This window comes from Maylandia zebra, linkage group LG19, assembly GCF_041146795.1.
Source record: "Maylandia zebra isolate NMK-2024a linkage group LG19, Mzebra_GT3a, whole genome shotgun sequence".
NCBI lineage: Eukaryota > Metazoa > Chordata > Actinopteri > Cichliformes > Cichlidae > Maylandia > Maylandia zebra.
Window position 1 is genome coordinate 20,064,305 of NC_135185.1, and position 19,278 is coordinate 20,083,582.

The following is a 19,278-nucleotide window of genomic DNA, read 5'->3' on the forward strand; positions in this document are numbered from 1 at the left end:
GTCACTTTTGGACTTTGCTACCTGCAGCTAAACATTTGCAGCTAAATCATTTATTTAAAAGCAGAAGCTGCAACTGATCGAGGGAATATTTGTCTGAAAACTTAAACTGAACTCCAAGGGTACCATTGCTCCAGCTTACCATCTTTACCTGAGTGAATCAGTTTGTTGAACAATCTAAATGATTCAGAAACTTCTGTGACATCAACTTAACTAAGGCTCATTACAAATTTCACAAAACACTGCTGAATACTTTTAATATTTTTTTATTAGTTATTTTTGTTTTTGTTGTTATTTTGATTTTAATCAAACAAAATAAAATAAAGAATTAAATCATTTCTTTGTTTTTTTTAATTTTATTTATTTTACAAATAAATTAATAATAACAACAAATTAGTGCTGTCAGCGTAAACGTCATTGGGTAAAATGACGTTAACACTGACAGCACTAATTTGTTGTTTCCAGAGAGCAAGCCAAACACTGGTCCAGAAAAGGACGATCTCTAGTAGTGCTGCACTACTAGTAGATTTTGTTTTAACCTCCTAGGACCTGGTGTCCACATATGTAGACATAACATTTTGGGTTGTCTAGACCAAAATACAAAATTTTGCTCTTCAAAAACCTGATATCCACTTATGAGGGAGGACATTACACTGCCACTGTTCAATCGAAATTTAAAATGAATGTCCTCATATGTGGATCTCATTCTTTTGAGAAACAAAAAAAAGATAGTCCGAATCTGATGTCTTTGTTTTTACATTCATCAGGTCCCAATCAACCCAAATGGCACAGAGAAATTAAAAATGCATGCCATGAAAGTTCAGGTCTTAGGAGGTTAAAAATGTCCCTGCTGATGAGACCAGTGAATGTGGGGCGACAGTGGCAAGAAAAAACTCCCTCCTGGAGGAAGAAATCTTGGGAGGACCAGGCTCTCTGGGAGGACCCTTCCTCCTGAGGGCAATACTTACCTATACTTGTCCTCCAGTGTGCGATGGTGGGCTGGGACGACTGCTTTTCCTTCTCAGCATGATGATGACCTTAACTTCCTTCCTTCCTTCCATTTCCTGTTTCAGAACTGAGAACGAAGACAAAACTGGTTAACAAGGTAACAGGACATTTAAAAATTCTCTCACTTCAGGATGAGATGCTGTGTCTTCTTACGTTTCTCTTGTAAAACAGGATGTAGGCCGATTGCTGCTGTTCCTCACAAACTGCAGATCCAGTTGTGTGGAGCACCTGTGCGTCATTATAGGTGAGCCAGCGATCTGATGTAGAGTGCTGACTCTCCTCAGGATGGACAGAACTACAGATGTAGTGTCCTGAAATCACATTAAGACAAATGAATCCAACTTCTGGAAGTCAACTGATTCAAGCAAACAGTGATTTTGACTTAGTGCTTCTTAGAACATCAAAAGCTTTTGTGTGTGAGTCCTTCACTGAAAAGTAGCAAGTTTTCATTTTCTGTTTGTCACAAGTCTGTTGTTTTACCTGACTCTGTGCCTCCATAATGACTGATGCTGCTGACAAGACTATAACAGCCACCACCCTGAGAAGGAACAAATCCAAAGAGTGTTAGTTTCATAAAGTCTCACATCAGTGCCATAATTAAGCTGATTTGCTGAGGCTACGTCCACACTCGTTTTCTCTCCACTTTGACCTCCCGTCCACACTGAGACGGCGTTTTCCTCAAGGAAAAACACAGCATCTTGAAAACGCTCTCGAAAACGCATACATTTCAAAACGGAGTTGTCCCGTCGCAGTGTGGACACTCGAAAACGCAGACTTTCTAAAACGATGACGCATTTTAGTCATGTGATGCAGTCATGTGAGCAATTAAACAAAGATAAACTGAGTGCATTATACAGCAGTTGTTTTGATTGCTCTCAACTTTGACAGCCCTAAAAAAGATTAATATCAGTTTGTACATGCTCCGGATAGCTTTTCTTCAAATTCTGTAATTCTCACTCACTTTTGCGCATGCGCAGGACTGGAACGTAAGCGTTTTCGGCCGTTTCAATGCAGACGCACAACTATTTGAAAATGACTGAAAACGCTAGTGTGGACACGGAGTTTTCAAATCTATCCGGGCTAGTGTGGACGTAGCCTGAGACGTTCTGCAGTCTGTTTTTACCTGATTGGATGACACCACCAAGTCCCTCTGCAGCCTGACGGGGTCATCCACCTTCTGAATGTTGTAGGTTTGTGTAAAGCCAAACCTCTTCAGATGCAAGATCAGAACTCTGGCAGAAAAGAAAAAAAAAACACAAACAAGGTAGAAAATAAGAAGAATGAGTGTCAAACACAAACAGAAGATGGGAGAAAACGACTGCTCAAATATTGTCTCGAAAAACTCTGATATTTGATGCGCCACAGTTTGGAAACCTGGTCAGTCGATCAATTCTGATGTGACCTTACTCACCTTGGCAGTGTATCAAAAGACGACTTCAGTTCTGAGGCCGTCCCTCCACAATCACAGCGAAATTCTATTTCTTGTTCCTGAACAACAGCACAGAGAAAACAGGCTTTATGGTAGAAAGAAATCTCAACATATGCACACACACATACACACAAACACTAACAAAAAAGGTGTGTTAAGATCGCTGATACGACAACTCTATTGGAATTTGTGATCTTACCTTCAAGTATGTCTCTAACATGTTTATAATAGACCCCTCTGGAACAAGGTCAAGAGACAAGCTGGTGAATTCCTCTTGCTGTGTTGATTGGTGACCGCAGCTACACATTTCAGGAGTAACGTAGTTAAAGTAAAGATCAGGTACGTGGAAAAGAGGTATATGAAAATATTGCAACCAGCTCTGCGTTTCTGAAAGACAGGCTTACCTCTTGCATGTCCTCATGTTTTCCATTTTAAAAATGTGATGCTCTTCTACTGGGCAGGTATAACTTTGGCCCAGGAGAGCTGCGTTCCTCTCCAGGTGAGGTGTGAGCCTTTTGACCTCATTGAGGAACAATGTTAGGAATTCATGAGCGTCCTGAAAGAAAAGCAGAGAGATTTAAAACAGTACATCAAAATCAGAAGGTAAAGCAAAAAACGAAATGTCCAAATAGCTGACGCACTTTCTGTGCACTGCCGGTGTATTCAGGAGCTTGACTGCTGAATGCCTTCTTAAAAGCTCTTAGGTAGTGATCTTTAAGGCCATAATCTGTTGACTCGTGACAGTCCCTGACATCAATAAGCCTTCTGTAGAAAGGAAGGGTAAACAGACATTTCTGCTGTTAGATCTCTTTGTTCTTCAGGTTTTTGAAGAAAGTAGAAGGTTGACGTAGCACACCTTAAGAGCTGAGCTTCTGGATCTGTGCTCCACAAAACCCCCTGACGCCTGATGTCTCTTATGAACTCCTCAATGTTGAGGAGGCTCTGCAGGCAGGAGTTCATGTAGCAGGTGTTTCCGATGTTTGGAAACCTGACACACACGCGCAACGTTTACAGTATCAGTGTAAAATAATTCATTTTCTCCACTTTGACAAAGTGAGCTTTGGTCTTTGTGCACCACGTGTACTCACCCGAAGCGGTCTATAGTCCCAGTTTGACTTTTTATTTTTTTCCCACCGCATGCTACACTGCTCCAAAAAGGTAAAAACACAAACACAAAATTAGGAAAGATGTCAAGATTCTGAGCAGTGTATGTGCATGTATGCATGAGCTTTGAAGTTGAAACATTTTGGAGGACGTCCAAAAGTAGTAAAAAAGATGTAAATACACAAGGTGGAAGAAAAATGCCAATAAAAGGGAAATAAAACAGCTCCAACTAAACCACTGCTATAAATATCTCCAGCAGCATTAAAGAGTGGCGCATTTCTTTACCTCTGATGAGACGTAGAAGGAATTTCCTTCTCTGCCACATTTTGTTTGTGTAATTTCTGTTTAGAAACAAGAAAAGCAACATCAGTAATGGCATAAAACAAACATACCAAGGGAGTCTCTCCATGAAAAGTGTCCAGTTAGAAAATTTGGTATTATTTCATATTATTTATCACTTTAGTGAGCTGTCAGCTCATGAAGCAGATATATAGGAATATCTTTAAATAAAATAAAAACAATTTATTCATGCTTTAAATTGAGTTTTAAAGTTTGTCCTATGAAATACAAAATCCTTCATTTGGTTCTGATCAAAATTCAGTTTTTACAGAAATCATCCATGAAGCTTCATTAAAAGATTCAAAAATGCTTATTTACCATAAAAAATATTTAGAGAAACATCCTGCAAGTCTCTTCAAACTTACCTTTCTGTGAAAAAAAAAAAACGTTTAAACATCTTTGAACTTAATTTGAGGACATAGATGTGCTAAATTGCTCTTAATTCTTCGCATTTAACTGTGATGAGTAAATGCTTGATGACAGTGACTCTTTCCATAAAACATACCTTCCAGAATTTAAAAAGAAACCAGCGACACTTTTTTTGTGTCTTCACAGTGTTGCTCTCTGCCTCTGCATCGCTGTCAGTTTGCTGCAGAGGACGAACAAACATAAGTTTATTAAAAACAGTAAAGTCACTTTAAATTAACAAGTGCAATTTAAAGAGAATGTGCATTTCATATGTTTTGTGTAAAAGCAAACCGAGGAACAGCAGAGGTGTCTCCATTTTCTCTTCTTCTTTTGACCATTTTCAGCAACACAAGCATCCGGGATGCTGATGAGGACAAAAGTGTAAATGTTATTTTTCAAAGTGGAAATTTTTAACAAGGAGTACATGCTGAGATTGCAGATAAAAATTAATAACTGTAATGGAACAAAATCATGTATTTTGTACATTTACACTCTACATTTTCAAACGCTAATCTCTGAATCAATATAAATTATAGACAAGACTAGAAGTAGTAAAAAAGATGTAAATACAAAACACCAATAAAAGGGAAATAAAAGAGCTCCAACTAAACCACTGCTATAAATATCTCCAGCAGCATTAAAGAGTGGCGCATTTCTTTACCTCTGATGAGACGTAGAAGGAATTTCCTTCTCTGCCACGTTTTGTTTGTGCGATTTCTGTTTAGAAACAAGAAAACCAACATCAGTAATGGCCTAAAACAAAGTATATGGTAAGAAAATACAATATCCTTCATTTGGATTCAAAATTCAGTTTTTACAGAAATCATCCAAGAAGCTTCCTTAAAAGTTTCAAAAATGCTTATTTACCATAAGAAAACATTCAGAGAAATGTGCTGAGAGTCTCTTCAAACTTACCTTTCTGTGAAAAAGAAGTTTAAACATCTTTGGACTTGATGAGATCGCAGCGAAAATCTCCTCAGCTTTGCAAAAGTTCAACTGAAAACAAGCAGTCAAAGGTTGTATATTTATAAACTTTCAGCATAGAACGTTCATACCCTGAACAGCAAACATCAGCATTATGATGTATGGGACTAATTTGCATATTTTGGAATGTATGCTCATTTGAACTGTATGGTGCTCGTCTCCAAGCAACTGCTACAAAATACAGGTCAAGTCAAGTGGCTTTTATTGTCATTTTAACCACGTGCAGAGGTACTGTACAGAGTGAAATGAGACAGCGTTCCTCCGAGACCCTGGTGCTATATATGACATATACGGACAAACCCAGGACTACATAAAGTGCAGTGTGCATAAATTGCAAAAATAAACAAGACAAAACAGTGCAAAACTAGACAGAACAGGACGATACAGACACAAGACAATGGAAATGTGCAAAATGCTGCAAAAGTAACTTGGTGTCTGTATGTATGTGTATGAGTGTGAGATACTGCAGATAAGTGCTTGGTAGTGGCGTGTGTGAAGGTGTGCGTGTGCCAGTGCAGTCACGAGTGTTCAGGGGTCTGATGGCTTGTGGGAAGAAACTTTTCCGTAGTTTGGTAGTGAGGGCCCGGATGTTCTGGGACCTCTTTCCAGAAGGCAGCAGGGTGAAGAGTGTGTTTGAAGGCTGTGTGGGGTCCTCCAGCAAGCGGGTGTTATAAGGAGGGGAGAGGGACTCCAATGATCTTCTCAGCTGCTCTCACAATCCGTTGTAGGGTACTGCGATCTAATACGCTGCAGTTACCATACCAGACAGTGATGCAGCTACTTAGGATGCTCTTGTTAGTCCCACTGTAAAAGGTGGTGAGAATGGATGGTGGGAGATGGGCTTTCCTCAGCTTCTGCTTGAAGTAGAGACGCTGCTGGGCCTTCTTGGTTATGGAGCTGGTGTTGAGGGAGCAGGAGAGGTTCTCCGCCAGGTGGACACCAAGAAATCTGGTGCTCTTGACGACCTCCACAGAGGATCCATTCATGTTAAGTGGGCAGTGATCCCACTGTGCTCTGCTGAAGTCAACAATCTCTTTTGTTTTGTCCACGTTCAGAGACAGGTTGTTGACTCTACACCTCTACAGATGGCCCGCAGTGCAACCCTTCAGCTTCCTAGGAGATTCACCTATATACAAATTTAAAGACCTAGGAGACTTACTTCTCGTCACGGAGTTGTAGCATTCACAAGATTTTCAGAAAACTTGAACTCAAGGTCAAGGTCACTGATATTCAAACTGACCCCAGAACTTTAGTAGATGCACCAATGGTATCAATTCAAAATCCTACGCTTCTCGTTCTTGAATTACTGTCTTGACCAAGCTGAGTATACAATTATGAACCAATAATTTTCCATTTTTATTTCACTATCTGTAACTAAGACAAATAAACAGTATTTGGGACACAAGTCACTATTAAAGTGGTTAGTGAGACTCCACATCTGATAACAGTATAACACACTGCTTATTTATGTAAAATTGTCATCAATAAATGTGTTCAAAACAGAAGCTACACTGGCTTTAAAAGTTTTTGTTAACTCTGACTACCTGTCTGCTCTTACCAGTTTCTTTTGCTCTCTGCTGTCTTCATCCTCCATCCAACTCTACATTGTATTGTTAGGGATGACATGATGAAACTGAAGGGTGTCTGGGCACCGAAAAAAGAAAAAAAGAGAGACTGGATTAGGCTGCAGCTGGCGTGCCATTCTCTCACTTCAGGATGAGATGCTGTGTCTTCTTACGTTAATCTTGTAAAACAGGATGTAGGCTGAGTGCTGCTGTTCCTCACAAGCTGCAGATCCAGTTGTGTGCAGCACCTGTGCGTCATTATAGGTGAGCCAAGGATCTGATGTAGAGTGTGGACTCTCCTCGGGATGGACAGAATTACAGATGCAGCAGCTGTTTCCGATGTATGGAAACCTAACACACAAACAAAAGTTTACAGTATCAGTGTAAAATAATTCATTTTGTCCAGGTTGAGAAGGTGAACTTTGGTCCTTGTGCACCACGTGTACTCACCTGAAGCCGTCTGTAGTCTGAATTTTATTTTCCATTATTTATCCACCGCCCAAATGTTTCACTACGCTACTGCAAAAAGACAAACAAACACACAATTAGACACTGAGCACTGGATGTGCATGTATGCATGAGCTTTGAAGTTTAAACTTTTTTTTATCATCAACAATTTTTATTTATTTCATTTTAAACTTCAATAACAGAGCTTAAGGATAACTACATAAATAAATAGTTTAAAAACAAACAAACAAAAACAAAACAACAACAAAAAACTAAACAAAACAAAGGGAAGTTATCCTATTCTTTCTTCGCACACCAATTCCCACACCACCACTCTGTCATTACTGCTCTGTTCTTCAAGTTACAGAAAGCCAGCTTGTAAAGGGGGACCAAATACAATCATATTGATGCAATTTGTCTAATAAACCATAAGTCACTTTTTCGTAAGACGCCAACTTAGCCATTGTCTTTAGCCACTCTTCATAGGGAGGGGGGGTTCTTTTTCCGCCAATGTCTTAGCAGGACCCATTTGGCCGTAGTAAGAGCCAAAATAATCCATCTTTTTGTATAACTGGAAAAATCTACATCAGAAAGTTCTGTGGTTATACCAAGTATGGACAGTTTTGGTGAGATACCAAATCTCCTTTTTAAAACACTGAAAATTACCTCCATTATATTTTCCCACCAATCCCGAAGTGCCGAACAGCTCCATAAGATATGTAAAATCAAAGCATTTTGACCATCACATCTCCAACATTCGTCCGTAGAGGCCAGGTTCCATTTATACAATTGTTGCGGTGTTCGATGCCACCTATGGATTATCTTAAGTTGAATAAATCTACTGCCTGTTTCTTTATACATAGTATTAATATTTTGAAAACATGAATCCCATTCAACTGAAGATATGTCCAATGCCATGTCCTGGGCCCAGTAGCCCTTAACTTTAAGGAGAGGGTCAGCTGACCGTTCTTGCAATAAGTGATAAATTTTAGAGGTAATGCCTTTACCCAAGGGTGATCTTGAGAGCAGGACTTCCACAGGGCTGCTCACAGGACAACTCAAGGGGGTTCCCAGCCACTTTGATAACGAACTATGTATTTGGACATATCTCCAGAATTGATTACGCTGCAACTTATATAACTCTACAATTTTATCAAAGCTTAAAAAACATTTAGTCCCACAGTCAAATAAATCTGATACATTAAGGATGCCTGCTTTACGCCACTGTAACCAGTCAACCGATGTCCCTCCAATTAAAATTCTTTTATTACTCCATAAGGTTGCCGAAGGTGATTTAATAAAGTCCCAGCGACCTGCCCTATGTAATTTAAACCACAATGTCTTTGCAATTATAGGATGGGTAGTTTTATGACTGGTATCAAACAGCTCCCTCCAAGGAGAAATACCGCCATTAACTTCCGTCTCTATATGGGACCAGATGGGTTTAACTGGTGCAGTAGGTAACCAAGCTCTAAGTTGTTTCGCGTTCATCACCCAATAATACCATTGGAAATTAGGCAATGAAAAACCTCCTTGTTTTGCACTCGCTTGAAGTTTCTTAATACTTAAACGATGCGGTGAGCTATCCCCAAATACGTCAAACCATTCACGGACCACCGAAATTCCCACTGTTTAAATAAAGTATGGGGGCAGTGTCCTGACATAGGCATTGCCTCTGATTTATCCCAGTTGACGCGATACCCTGAAAGCAGCGTAAAGCTTTCTATACATTCTAATAGGGCTGGAATTGACTTCCCAGGCTGGGTCATAAGTAACAACATATCATCTGCATATAATAGAGGCTTATGTTGACTATTACCCATCGAAATTTCAAATATATTTACATTATTTCTCAGTTTTTGTGCCAAAGGCTCTATAGCAATTACAAAAAGACCGGGGCTAAGGGGACAACCCTGTCTTGTAGATCTCTGTAAAAGGAATAGGTCTGATATGAGCCCATTCGTCAATACTCGCGTTGAAGGCGAATCATATAATATCTTTATCCACCTAATAAAATTGTCACCAAAACCAAACTTTTATAATGTCTTAAACAGATAATCCCACTCAACACAATCAAAAGCTTTTGCAGCATCCAGCGATAGGGCCACTGTTGGATATACTGAATCATATACATAATTTTGCAAATTAACCAACCGCCTAATATTATCTGAACCATAGCGGTTTGGAACAAAACCAGATTGGTCTGCATGAATTATTTTCACCATTACTACTTTTAATCGACCCGCTAAGACCTTTGCCAAGATTTTTTGGTCAGAATTCAGCAAAGATATGGCGCGGTAACCACTTGGGTCTAAAGGGTCTTTCCCAGTTTTAAGAATAAATGTTATAAGTCCAGAGTGCATTGACTGAGGTAATGAGCCTACTTTGAACGCCTCATTATAAACATCGAGCAACAGGGGACTTAACATATCCTCAAATGCTCTATAGAAATCCAATGGTAACCCATCTAATCCTGGAGCTTTATTAAGTGGCATACTGTTAATTGCACGGGTAATCTCCTCCACTGTAATTGGAGCATCTATAATCTGCTGGTCAGTAGTAGAAAGCTGTGGCAGGTTTAAATCAGTAAAGAATGCTTCGAATTTCTGTTCATCTAAACTCCCTTGTGTAGAATAAAGATTATTGTAAAAGGCCCTGAATCCATCATTTATATGTCTAAAAGAAGTTAAAATAACCCCATCTGATTGTCGTATGCCTGGGATATGGTTCATACTGTCTTTCTGTTTAAGAGGGTATGCTAATAAACAGAGATGGGCAGTAACGCGTTACTTGTAAAGCGTTACTGTAATCCGATTACTTTTCAAGTGACGCGTAAAGTAAGGCATTACCATTGCAAAAACGGTAATTAGATTACCGTTACTTCCCGCAGGAACGCTGCGTTACTACATTACTAAAACCGTGATTTTTTGCGAGAATGTCTCATGACAGTGACGTAAGCAAGTGCGACGTTCGTGACAACAGCTGTGTGCAGATCAACAATGGATGGACTGCAGGAGAGAGTATGAGCGTGTAGCGTTTAAAGCTTGGAAGTACTGACCTTACTTTAAGTTTGATTCCATAAAAAGTGACAAAAACATTAGTGTCCGCTGTGCGTGGGAAGAAAACTTCTTTTTACAGCGAAAAAACCCCCTAAACTTCCAAGCAAGCACCAAGTGCGCTACAACGTAACGGGAAATTCACAGAGAAACTCACGGATTCTTCCACTGACCGCTGCGGCACACCTGCACCAGGGTAAACCTACGCCTACGCCACTCCTGCTTTACAGGTGAAAATAGAGCAAAAGGACCGCTAGTCTTTGACTTTATTTATTTTCTGCTGTGTTTTACTAGCATTTATTTGAAAGACTGAGTGTAAACACACAAAAAATATATATTTTATGTGCTGGAATGTGCAGAAAATAGGTTTAAATAGGTTTAAAACAAATTTCTTCCAGTCAGAGAATGTTGCATATAATTACATTTTTGCTTGATGCATAAAGTTAAAAGATTAAAACTAATAAAACAAGTTTTAAAAAGAGACTTTTCCATTTGATTACATTTTGTATGATGGATTGTAGAAAAAGTAGAATTGGGCTGAAAGATCTATCGCTTTATCACCTATTCAGGTTGTAAATCGTGTTTTTAAAAAGTAACTAAGTAATTATAAGTAATCAGCAAAGTAACGGGATTACTTTTTTGGGGAAGTAATCAGTAATTAGTTACTGATTACTTTTTTCAAGTAACTTGACCAACACTGTCAGTTACACAGCTCCATTGAAGCCATTCACTGGTTAAATACAAATAACTGTGATTAACTGAAAAAAGCCACTTACGGGGCTGAGTGCTCAGAGAAGCCTGTGGGATAAGCTGCTCAGCCAGAGCACCAGTGAGCTTCAGTCGGGAGAGTGGTGACAGGAGAGATGGAGGTGGGAGTGAGGCATTTAATCCTGTCTGTAAAATAAATATAACAACACTTAAGTAACTTGCATAATAATTCAAAATGGCAATAATTTAATAGATTATTGAATTATTTGCTCATGCTAAAGTCAACATAGAAAGACTACATATTTCTACATATATCTGGTTTACTTTAATCTGCCAGACTGCGGAGGGCAGTAATGGGATGGGACTAACTTAGTTATTACTTAGAAGAAGAAGAGGGTTAGTCTGGAAGTGTTGGGTAGTCCATGCTCATGATTGTTTTCACCTAGCGGAGGAAGCTGTCAAAAATATTTACTTGTCAGGATTTATCCTCTGCTCTTTCAGTTGTTCTGTCACCGTCTGTATTTCTCAGCCACTGGATACAGACCCCTGAATATTGAAAATGGATCAACATGCCGATCCTCCGACGAGAGGTTTGTGACCTTTGTACCCTGTGGAAATTAAATTACTGTGTAAAATAAACTGAGAAGTGTTGGCAGATACTCAGCTCAACATAGCTGACCTTTTGACTTTTTTCCTTATCTCTGTCAAAAGTTTAACCGCAAACTTTATATTCTTTCAACTCAGCGTGGCCTAATCTCATTATTCATGTTTCTCTTCCCGTTTTCTCTTCAGATAACAACACAGATAACAACACCACAGCTGAATCAACAGATCCTCCTCACAGGTTCACAAGAAAAGAGATTCTCACCTTAATATCAGTGGCATCTGTCAACTTTGGCTCTATGATTTGCTACTCAATATTGGGCCCATTTTTTCCCACCGAGGTAAGCTCAAGGAAGCCAGCATCATAGGGTACAAATCACATGTTACAGTACAAGAGGTTAAAGGTTCAAGATAATAAAAACTTTAAAAAACTTAGCTTATGAATGCAGCTTTTGACTGAAGAAATAAAACACGTTCTCTCATACATGCAAGTCATATATCTGCAAACAAATCTTTTCTAGCCAGAGGAAACTGGGAACAAGCATCTCCTTCTACTAAAATGTATTTGTGCTCCCATGTAGTTGTACAGTTCACAGGTTAGACTATTGTTCACCTTAAGAACTCAGTAATGTCTTCTGAAGGGAATGAATGACTAGTCATGCGCTACCAACAGACATCCTCCCTGAAGGCCAGTGAAGACTGGCTCTTTTGTAATCAGCCGTTCAACTTAAGGTCTGTCATGAGCTAGAAATGCAAATGTTGGAAAAGAGTGGCACAACAAGCTGGCTAGTTAAAAAGACATTATATTATCCTTGCTGTTTTTGTTGTTGTTATATAGATCCCCTAACTTTATCTGTTGTCCTGTTTTAATATTTAGGCAGTGAAGAAAGGAGCCAGTCAGACTGTAGTTGGTCTCATATTTGGGTGTTATGCTGTCTCCAATTTAATTAGTTCATTGATATTGGGAAAATATGTAAGTATACACTTTAACTTCATGCCATATGCATGGCAATTTGGAGCACAGGTGTAACCAAAGAGTCTGTAACAGTGCAACTGACCCATTCTTTGTGTATCAGATTGTCCAGATTGGTGCAAAGTTCATGCTTATTGCAGGACTTTTTGTATCATCGTGCTGCACTATTATATTTGGGTAAGTGATCTGTGTTTCGTGTTAACTATGATAATGATAAAATTGGAAAAAATCCAGAATCTCATTGTGACAAAAGGACCCAACAACTCCAAGGATCATGCTGACGTTCTGTCACTTTATTTGTTTTACACACACCTTTTCAGTGTGCTTTTGGAGTTCGCTTTTCAGCATGACTCAGCGAGTTGCTGCTGCTGCTTCTGCTCTCCGACTCTCCACACAGCGTGCTGCTTAAATAGGGGAGGCATGATTAAACAGTGGTTACCAGCTGTCAGCCATCCTCCCCTGGCACTGCCTCCTGAATCTGCTGCTCTATCCCTCTTCAGTAGCCGAAAAACAAACAGCACCCCCGCCACACTCCCACAAATTTCCTGAAAATACCAAACTAACAATGAATTTATTCATGTAAAAAATAATGTTTTGTGCTAAATAAACAAAATTAAAACAGCTGTGTAGCAGGCAGATTGTGGAAACAAATACAAAACTTGGGAAGTAAGGCGTAAACTCAAAATATAGCTTTAATGTTGCCCACTCATAAGGACACAAAAGGTTCAAGATAAACCATGACAGAAAATATAACAAAGTTCATGGGGAAAGATGATACGACAACACAGAAAGAATAAGACAAGAAAGACAAGACTGGAGGAACAGAATCAAAAGGAGATGAATGAACTTGGAGAACTGAAGGTATATAAAAAAGGAACTTACATGAAGCGTCAGGACATAAACAGGACACATAAAAACAAAGAAATCACAATGTGAATAGAAAGCTAGATTCCATGAATACAGAACCCTAATCCAAACATAACCCATAATACAAAACGAGAAAGAACCCCTCTGGGGCCAAGGCCCAGAGACCATGGCACAATCACCTTTGTTTCAGATCACACGCAGTTCCTCTGAGCTTCTTTATTTCATCTGCATTTCCTTTAATCTTGGCTGGCTCTTGTCTTCTTTGCAGATTTCTTGATCGGGCTCCTGCAGGACCTATATTCATCAGTCTGTGCTTTGTTGTGAGGTCGCTTGATGCTGTCGGCTTTGGCGCTGCTACAATGTCTGCTTTCGCCATCACAGCACAAATATTCCCAAACAATGTGGCAACTGTTTTGGTGAGGGTGGACAAACTTGTCAGACTGGCATGCTGTTTAGACATTAGAATCACGAGAAAACAGAAACTATAGGTTTAAGTTGTTATGTATCTCTCACAAAACAACTGGCTCTTGGCTATGATGTAAGAAATTCCCACAGTATAGTAATCTGGGTCACTACTGTTTTAGGGTATTTTGGAGATTTTTGCAGGACTCGGCCTTATCCTGGGACCACCACTGGGAGGGTGGCTCTACCAGACTTTTGGATACAATGTCCCTTTTTTAAGTCTTGGATGCTTGCTGTTGATTATGGTTCCTTTCAACATTTACGTCCTGCCGTCCATTGGTATGTAACACTTGAGATTTAGGTGTATTGTTTGGGTTTATTATTTAAAAATTGCCATTTTGTGTTTTTTCATTTTTCTCACATTATAACTGAGCTGTAATTTTGTGCTTCCCTCCTCTCAGAGGCAGTCCCATCGAAGGATTCATTCTTTCGACTACTCACCCACGTGAAAACAATCCTGGTTTGCTACGTGGTATTCACTCTCAGTGCAGGTGTGGGCTTTTTGGATGCCACTTTGTCACTGTTTGCTATTAACAGGGTAATGATATCCTTTATGATAAAGTCAGCTTACGTTTCCTAGAGTTTTTGTGCATTCCTTGAACAACTTTTTTTCCTATCCATCATCCTTAGTTTGGTCTCTCAAATGGCTACGTGGGACTAATAATGCTTGGTTTGCCTTTAGTGTATATTCTGGCATCACCGCTGATTGGGTATTTCACAGATAAATATCCTGTATGTATCCAAGAAATCAAAATCATTAAATGTGTATAATTATCTTTTTTCTTTTCTTTTTAAATAAAATTTGATCTTGTGCACCAGGCCACTAGGATCACTTTCTTGGTGACAGGCGGCATCGCTGCTACAATTGGCTTCTGTCTTCTTGGTCCCGCCCCTTTTCTTCACATCCAGAGGTTAGTGTGGGATTCAGGTAAAACTAACACTTCTGTATTTTAAAATGATGGACATTTTAAGAAATATGTCTATCCCCCTCTGAGCCAAGAGTCATATCTAACGTCATTTTTACAATGTCTAATTCCAGGAAATAATTGCACCTGCCAGGTAACAGTCACACTGTGAATAAGTGTCTTAAACCCTTAATATTTTTCACGGGTAGCAGGGAGCGACTCCTGTGGTAGCAAAAAAGAAAGCCCATTGTGAGGAATAAACTCTACTTTAAATGTTATTATATAACACTAAATATTGTGCCAATTACTTTAGGGTCTCAATTTCCAGGTTTAAGTTTAATATTGGTTACATGTCCCAGAGTAACTGGCACCTCGACCAGACACTTTTGGCAGCCATCAACAAGCTTTAGGCATATTTCAAGTTGCATATTTGACCAATATTTTGAAGGCGTTGATTTTGGAGCACGAGCTTCTTTCTAGGTGATTTAAAGCTTGTTTCACCGCAGATGCTGGTGTTTCAGGAGTTTCTAGTTAATGGCATGTTTGAGCCTTGGTTCCTGGGCTGTTCATGAACATCCTAACCAATTTCCTCTCAACTAAAGGTGACAGTTTGGGTCTTCTTCCAGACCTTGGCAAAGTGGTGACATATTTTGATAAGAGACCTTTCCACCTTGTGTAAATCTTCAACTCTCCTTGTTAGATGTCACTGAGTTCCTTGGACTTGCCATTGTTCTGAGTATTGGTCAGTGCTTCTCACCGCTCTCCTTCTGTCACAAATCACCCCCTAAAACTCCTTTCCACCACTCCCTCCTGTCTGTACTCTCTTCTTCATTGTGCATTGCTTTGGATGGTTGAATCCAGGTATTTAAATTCATTCACCTTCACTGCCTCTGCTCTTGGCAACTTTACTATTATGTCTGTCTTCCTATCATTGACACATAGGTCGGTTACTTTGGATGGTTAAGCCCTGGTATTTAAAATCTACACCGCTGCAAGGGGAGTGGGACATGTTGCCTCGACAAGTCATATACTGAATTAATCCCTTTGCCTTAAAAAGCCAAACTTCTGTATCCTTTTTTTGTTTTTTTTTTTACATTTAGTCAGCTGTGGTTGCTGGTCGTCATGCTTGGTCTAATTGGGCTTTCTCTGGCAATAAGTGTAATCCCCATATTCCCTGAGCTCATTTCATGTGCACAGTGAGTTGCTTCACATAATGCTCAACATTCATGAACTACAGTTTGTTTTTTGTGGGGGTTTTTTCATAAATATGGCTGGATGAAACAAATATTCTACAATTTAGTTTTTCCTCATAGTGAAATAGGATTTGAAGAGGGGCTAAGTACACTTGGAATGGTGTCTGGGTTATATGAAGCAGTGTGGTGCACTGGGTGAGTCCCTAATTTATCTCTTTTCTGGCATTTAGCTTTTTAGTGCCGTGATTTTTGCTCTAATTTTGTGCTCGTTTTTAAGGACGTTTTATGGCCCCATTGTGGGAGGAATTATTGTTCAACAGCTCTGCTTTGAATGGGCTGCTGTAGTTCAAGGAGCGTTGGCATTTTTGGGTGTAAGTATCAGTGGCTGCAGCGTTTAGATATTTTATGTCAATACAATGTTAATGATCACTCTGTCCTCAGGCATTTCTCATCTTCATGTATTCTCTCTGTCAACGGACAAAACGACAAAGGTAGGCCTAAACTTTAAATGAACATAATAAGTTCTTTCATAGTATTCATTTCGTTTCTCACTATGGGAACGCCTTCTATATGACCTCATCAGAAGCTGAAATGCCATTACGTTAGCTCTTACAGGCTTTTTAAGTGACGCTCATGTCAGGAGGGGCTAGGGCCTCCCCATATAATAGACTGACATAGTGTCAGATGTCATTCAAAAACTCTTCTCACTTCTTACAGAAGTCTGTCGATAACTGTGCTGTTGGGTTTAAGCTAAACTGTCCACTGTCCTTGCAGCAGATTTTCTGTCCAGGGGCAACCCACTGAACGCAGACTAGAGGCTTCAACCCTCCGCTATACTTTCCCACCAGTGGCCCTCCTGACAGCCCTGTGCTGGGAAGAGAAACATTGACTGGCTGAGATTTTTTTAGCTGCTTTCCAGCCCATCTTGACCTCATCTTCATCCCAAAGGTTATCAGTACATGTTCCCCAATAGTATTGCCTGACTTTTACCAGCTGGCCTCCATGCACATTCCACTAGGGGCCTGGCTACCTTATAGGCTCTAAGGGAGTTTTATCCAGGAGGTGTGTGCAACTCCATGCTGGGCCTCATCTCACACATTTGTTAGGTTTTATAAGCTAGATGTGACAGCGCCTAACCTAGCGCATTCAGTCCTCAGTACAGGTTCTTTGTTCACCAAACAAATGCTTTGAAAAAGAACTTAAGGTTATGTATATAACCCTGGTTCTCCAAGTAGCATGAGTGTCTCACCAGACCATTCTCTCTATAAAAAATGAAAAGGTGGGCTTGTTTTGAATGACATGTGACACTATTTCAGCCTATTATATATGGAGGCCATGGCCCCTCCTGACATAGGCAGGTGGCATTTGAGCTTCTGATGAGGTTCTACAGGAGGCGTTCCCATAGTGGGACACTCATTTGTGCTACTCAGAGGTTATACATGTATAACCTCAAGATCTGTGATTTATTCTAAATAGATTTCTTTTTTTAACGTCTGCAACAACAGCAAAAATTGTACCTCTTTTTTTAACTTTTACATTTCAGGGTCCAAGAAAACAACCAACAAGCAGATGAAAGAAGCCCTCTCCTATGATCCTGTGTTCCAGCTCCAAGTTACACAACTTTTTAAACATCTTATCAGTCATTATTTGTTATCAAGCTGATATTGTTTTAATGTTGTGTCTTTTAGTTATTTTTATCTGGTCCTAGGGCATGTGCTATAGTGGGAATTCCCTGAGAGGTATTTTAAGAAAAAAGCTAGATACATTCATGGAGTGGGTCCAGCTGCATTCCCAACGGGTTCCCAGATATATTTGAGCATTTATTTGGGGAGCAACATGCACATTAAAATTTAAACAATAAGTTAGGATCCCATGCAGGTATCCACAAACACCTGCCAAAGTACTTTAAACTGCCTTGTAATAGTTTCTCCAACACTGCCATGATGACTCACACAATAACACCAGCCACCCACAGTTTGGTTAGTAAGAATGAGTTTTTATGGCCAATGGCTTAAAAGTAAAGCAGTGCAAGTTATACAGGTCAATATGAACCTTTCATACTGTGCTAATTCTTCAAACAGGGAATTTATTGCAGATTTCACTGCAGTTAGAAATGTTGAATGTTTTACCTTCTTTTCTGCCTGCATTATAGATTTATTTAACACTGATATTGAGGTTTTTTCACTAATTTTTTGTACATTAGCATTCAAATGTGACAATGTAAGGGACTGCAAAGACTGCTTATTATAAAGATGGAAATAAAACTATAAAGGAATTTGTTTATGTTGTGAAGAAATATATATATATATATATATATATATATATTAGGGGTGCAACGATACACAAAATTCACGGTTCGGTTCGGTTCGATACTTTGGTGTCACAGTTCGATATTTTTTCGATACAAAAAAAATGTTCATGCCTTCTTAATTTGTCATTTATTAAAATTATAAATATATATTTTAACTCAAAAGTACAGTTTTTAAATTTAACCCTAACCCTTGTACGTGTTTTTTATTTTGACAGCGAATGCGCACCTGCGGACCACTTATGTGCAGCCCTGGTTATTTAGCTCGTCATATTGCAGCCACAGAAATTCTTTTGTCCATGAAACCATAAAGCTGCACTTTCTTTTTGCCTTATAGTCTCATTTGTCATAACTTCTCCGTTTTGTGGTAAGCTTTTCTTTGGCTGTCACTTCTTCACCCTGACCTGTCTTATTTGGCTCAGCAGAACTGAAATGCTTTTACACACTCACTCACATAAGCTCAGCGATTCTCTGCGCGATCAACCTCTCACATGTTTAAGCTGCGGGAGATTTCACTTGTCATGTTTGCATAGTAAGCTAACGATTAATAAGACGATGTCAGAGGAATTGGTGCACAAATTATCATCACTCACAGATCAGTGCTGTCGCTCTCTATACACAGTTCGCACGATTGCAAAGTGAAAGCAAAAAAACAAGCGCAAATTCAAACGCGATTTCAATATGTCACATATTGACAGTGGCTCACCGATGCCAATGACATAATTACCCAGCTACATTTCCGAAAGAATGCAAAAGCATTGACATATATTTTTCTTCCTACAATAGCCCGACTGGAAAAATCGCTAGCTCCGGGACGTCGGGCTAGCGATATTGCAAGCCCTGTATCTGATTGAGGAATCACTCATCTTTGGAAAAGAGAGTTTATTACAGAGAAATGTCTCTTTCCAAAATAAAAGCTATA

The 19,278-nt window shown here is 39.4% G+C and overlaps 2 protein-coding genes across 2 annotated transcripts; one reads left to right on the forward strand and one right to left on the reverse strand.

Moving 5' to 3' along the window:
* Window positions 1-266: 266 nt before the first annotated feature.
* On the reverse strand, window positions 267-7,358 carry LOC112431871 (ubiquitin carboxyl-terminal hydrolase 37-like). The gene is made up of 18 exons (XM_076877499.1): window positions 7,285-7,358; window positions 7,008-7,185; window positions 6,828-6,913; window positions 5,201-5,281; window positions 4,947-5,002; window positions 4,577-4,649; window positions 4,383-4,466; window positions 3,824-3,879; window positions 3,523-3,579; window positions 3,291-3,422; window positions 3,076-3,199; window positions 2,839-2,990; window positions 2,634-2,733; window positions 2,417-2,493; window positions 2,129-2,237; window positions 1,486-1,543; window positions 1,159-1,316; window positions 267-1,072 (listed from the first exon to the last, which is right to left on the reverse strand). Exons 3-18 carry the CDS (start codon window positions 6,861-6,863, stop codon window positions 1,067-1,069), a joined length of 1,359 nt encoding a protein of 452 aa, XP_076733614.1. The 5' UTR covers window positions 6,864-6,913; window positions 7,008-7,185; window positions 7,285-7,358; the 3' UTR covers window positions 267-1,066.
* A 4,082-nt stretch (window positions 7,359-11,440) lies between these two features.
* Window positions 11,441-18,663, forward strand: LOC101472278 (MFS-type transporter SLC18B1). The gene is made up of 14 exons (XM_004540135.5): window positions 11,441-11,635; window positions 11,838-11,989; window positions 12,526-12,621; window positions 12,725-12,798; window positions 13,757-13,904; window positions 14,073-14,229; window positions 14,352-14,488; window positions 14,581-14,682; window positions 14,770-14,861; window positions 15,956-16,051; window positions 16,169-16,243; window positions 16,326-16,419; window positions 16,490-16,539; window positions 17,592-18,663. The coding sequence occupies exons 1-14, from the start codon at window positions 11,605-11,607 to the stop codon at window positions 17,638-17,640; spliced, it is 1,353 nt and encodes a 450-aa protein (XP_004540192.2). The 5' UTR covers window positions 11,441-11,604; the 3' UTR covers window positions 17,641-18,663.
* The last annotated feature ends 615 nt before the right edge of the window (window positions 18,664-19,278 follow it).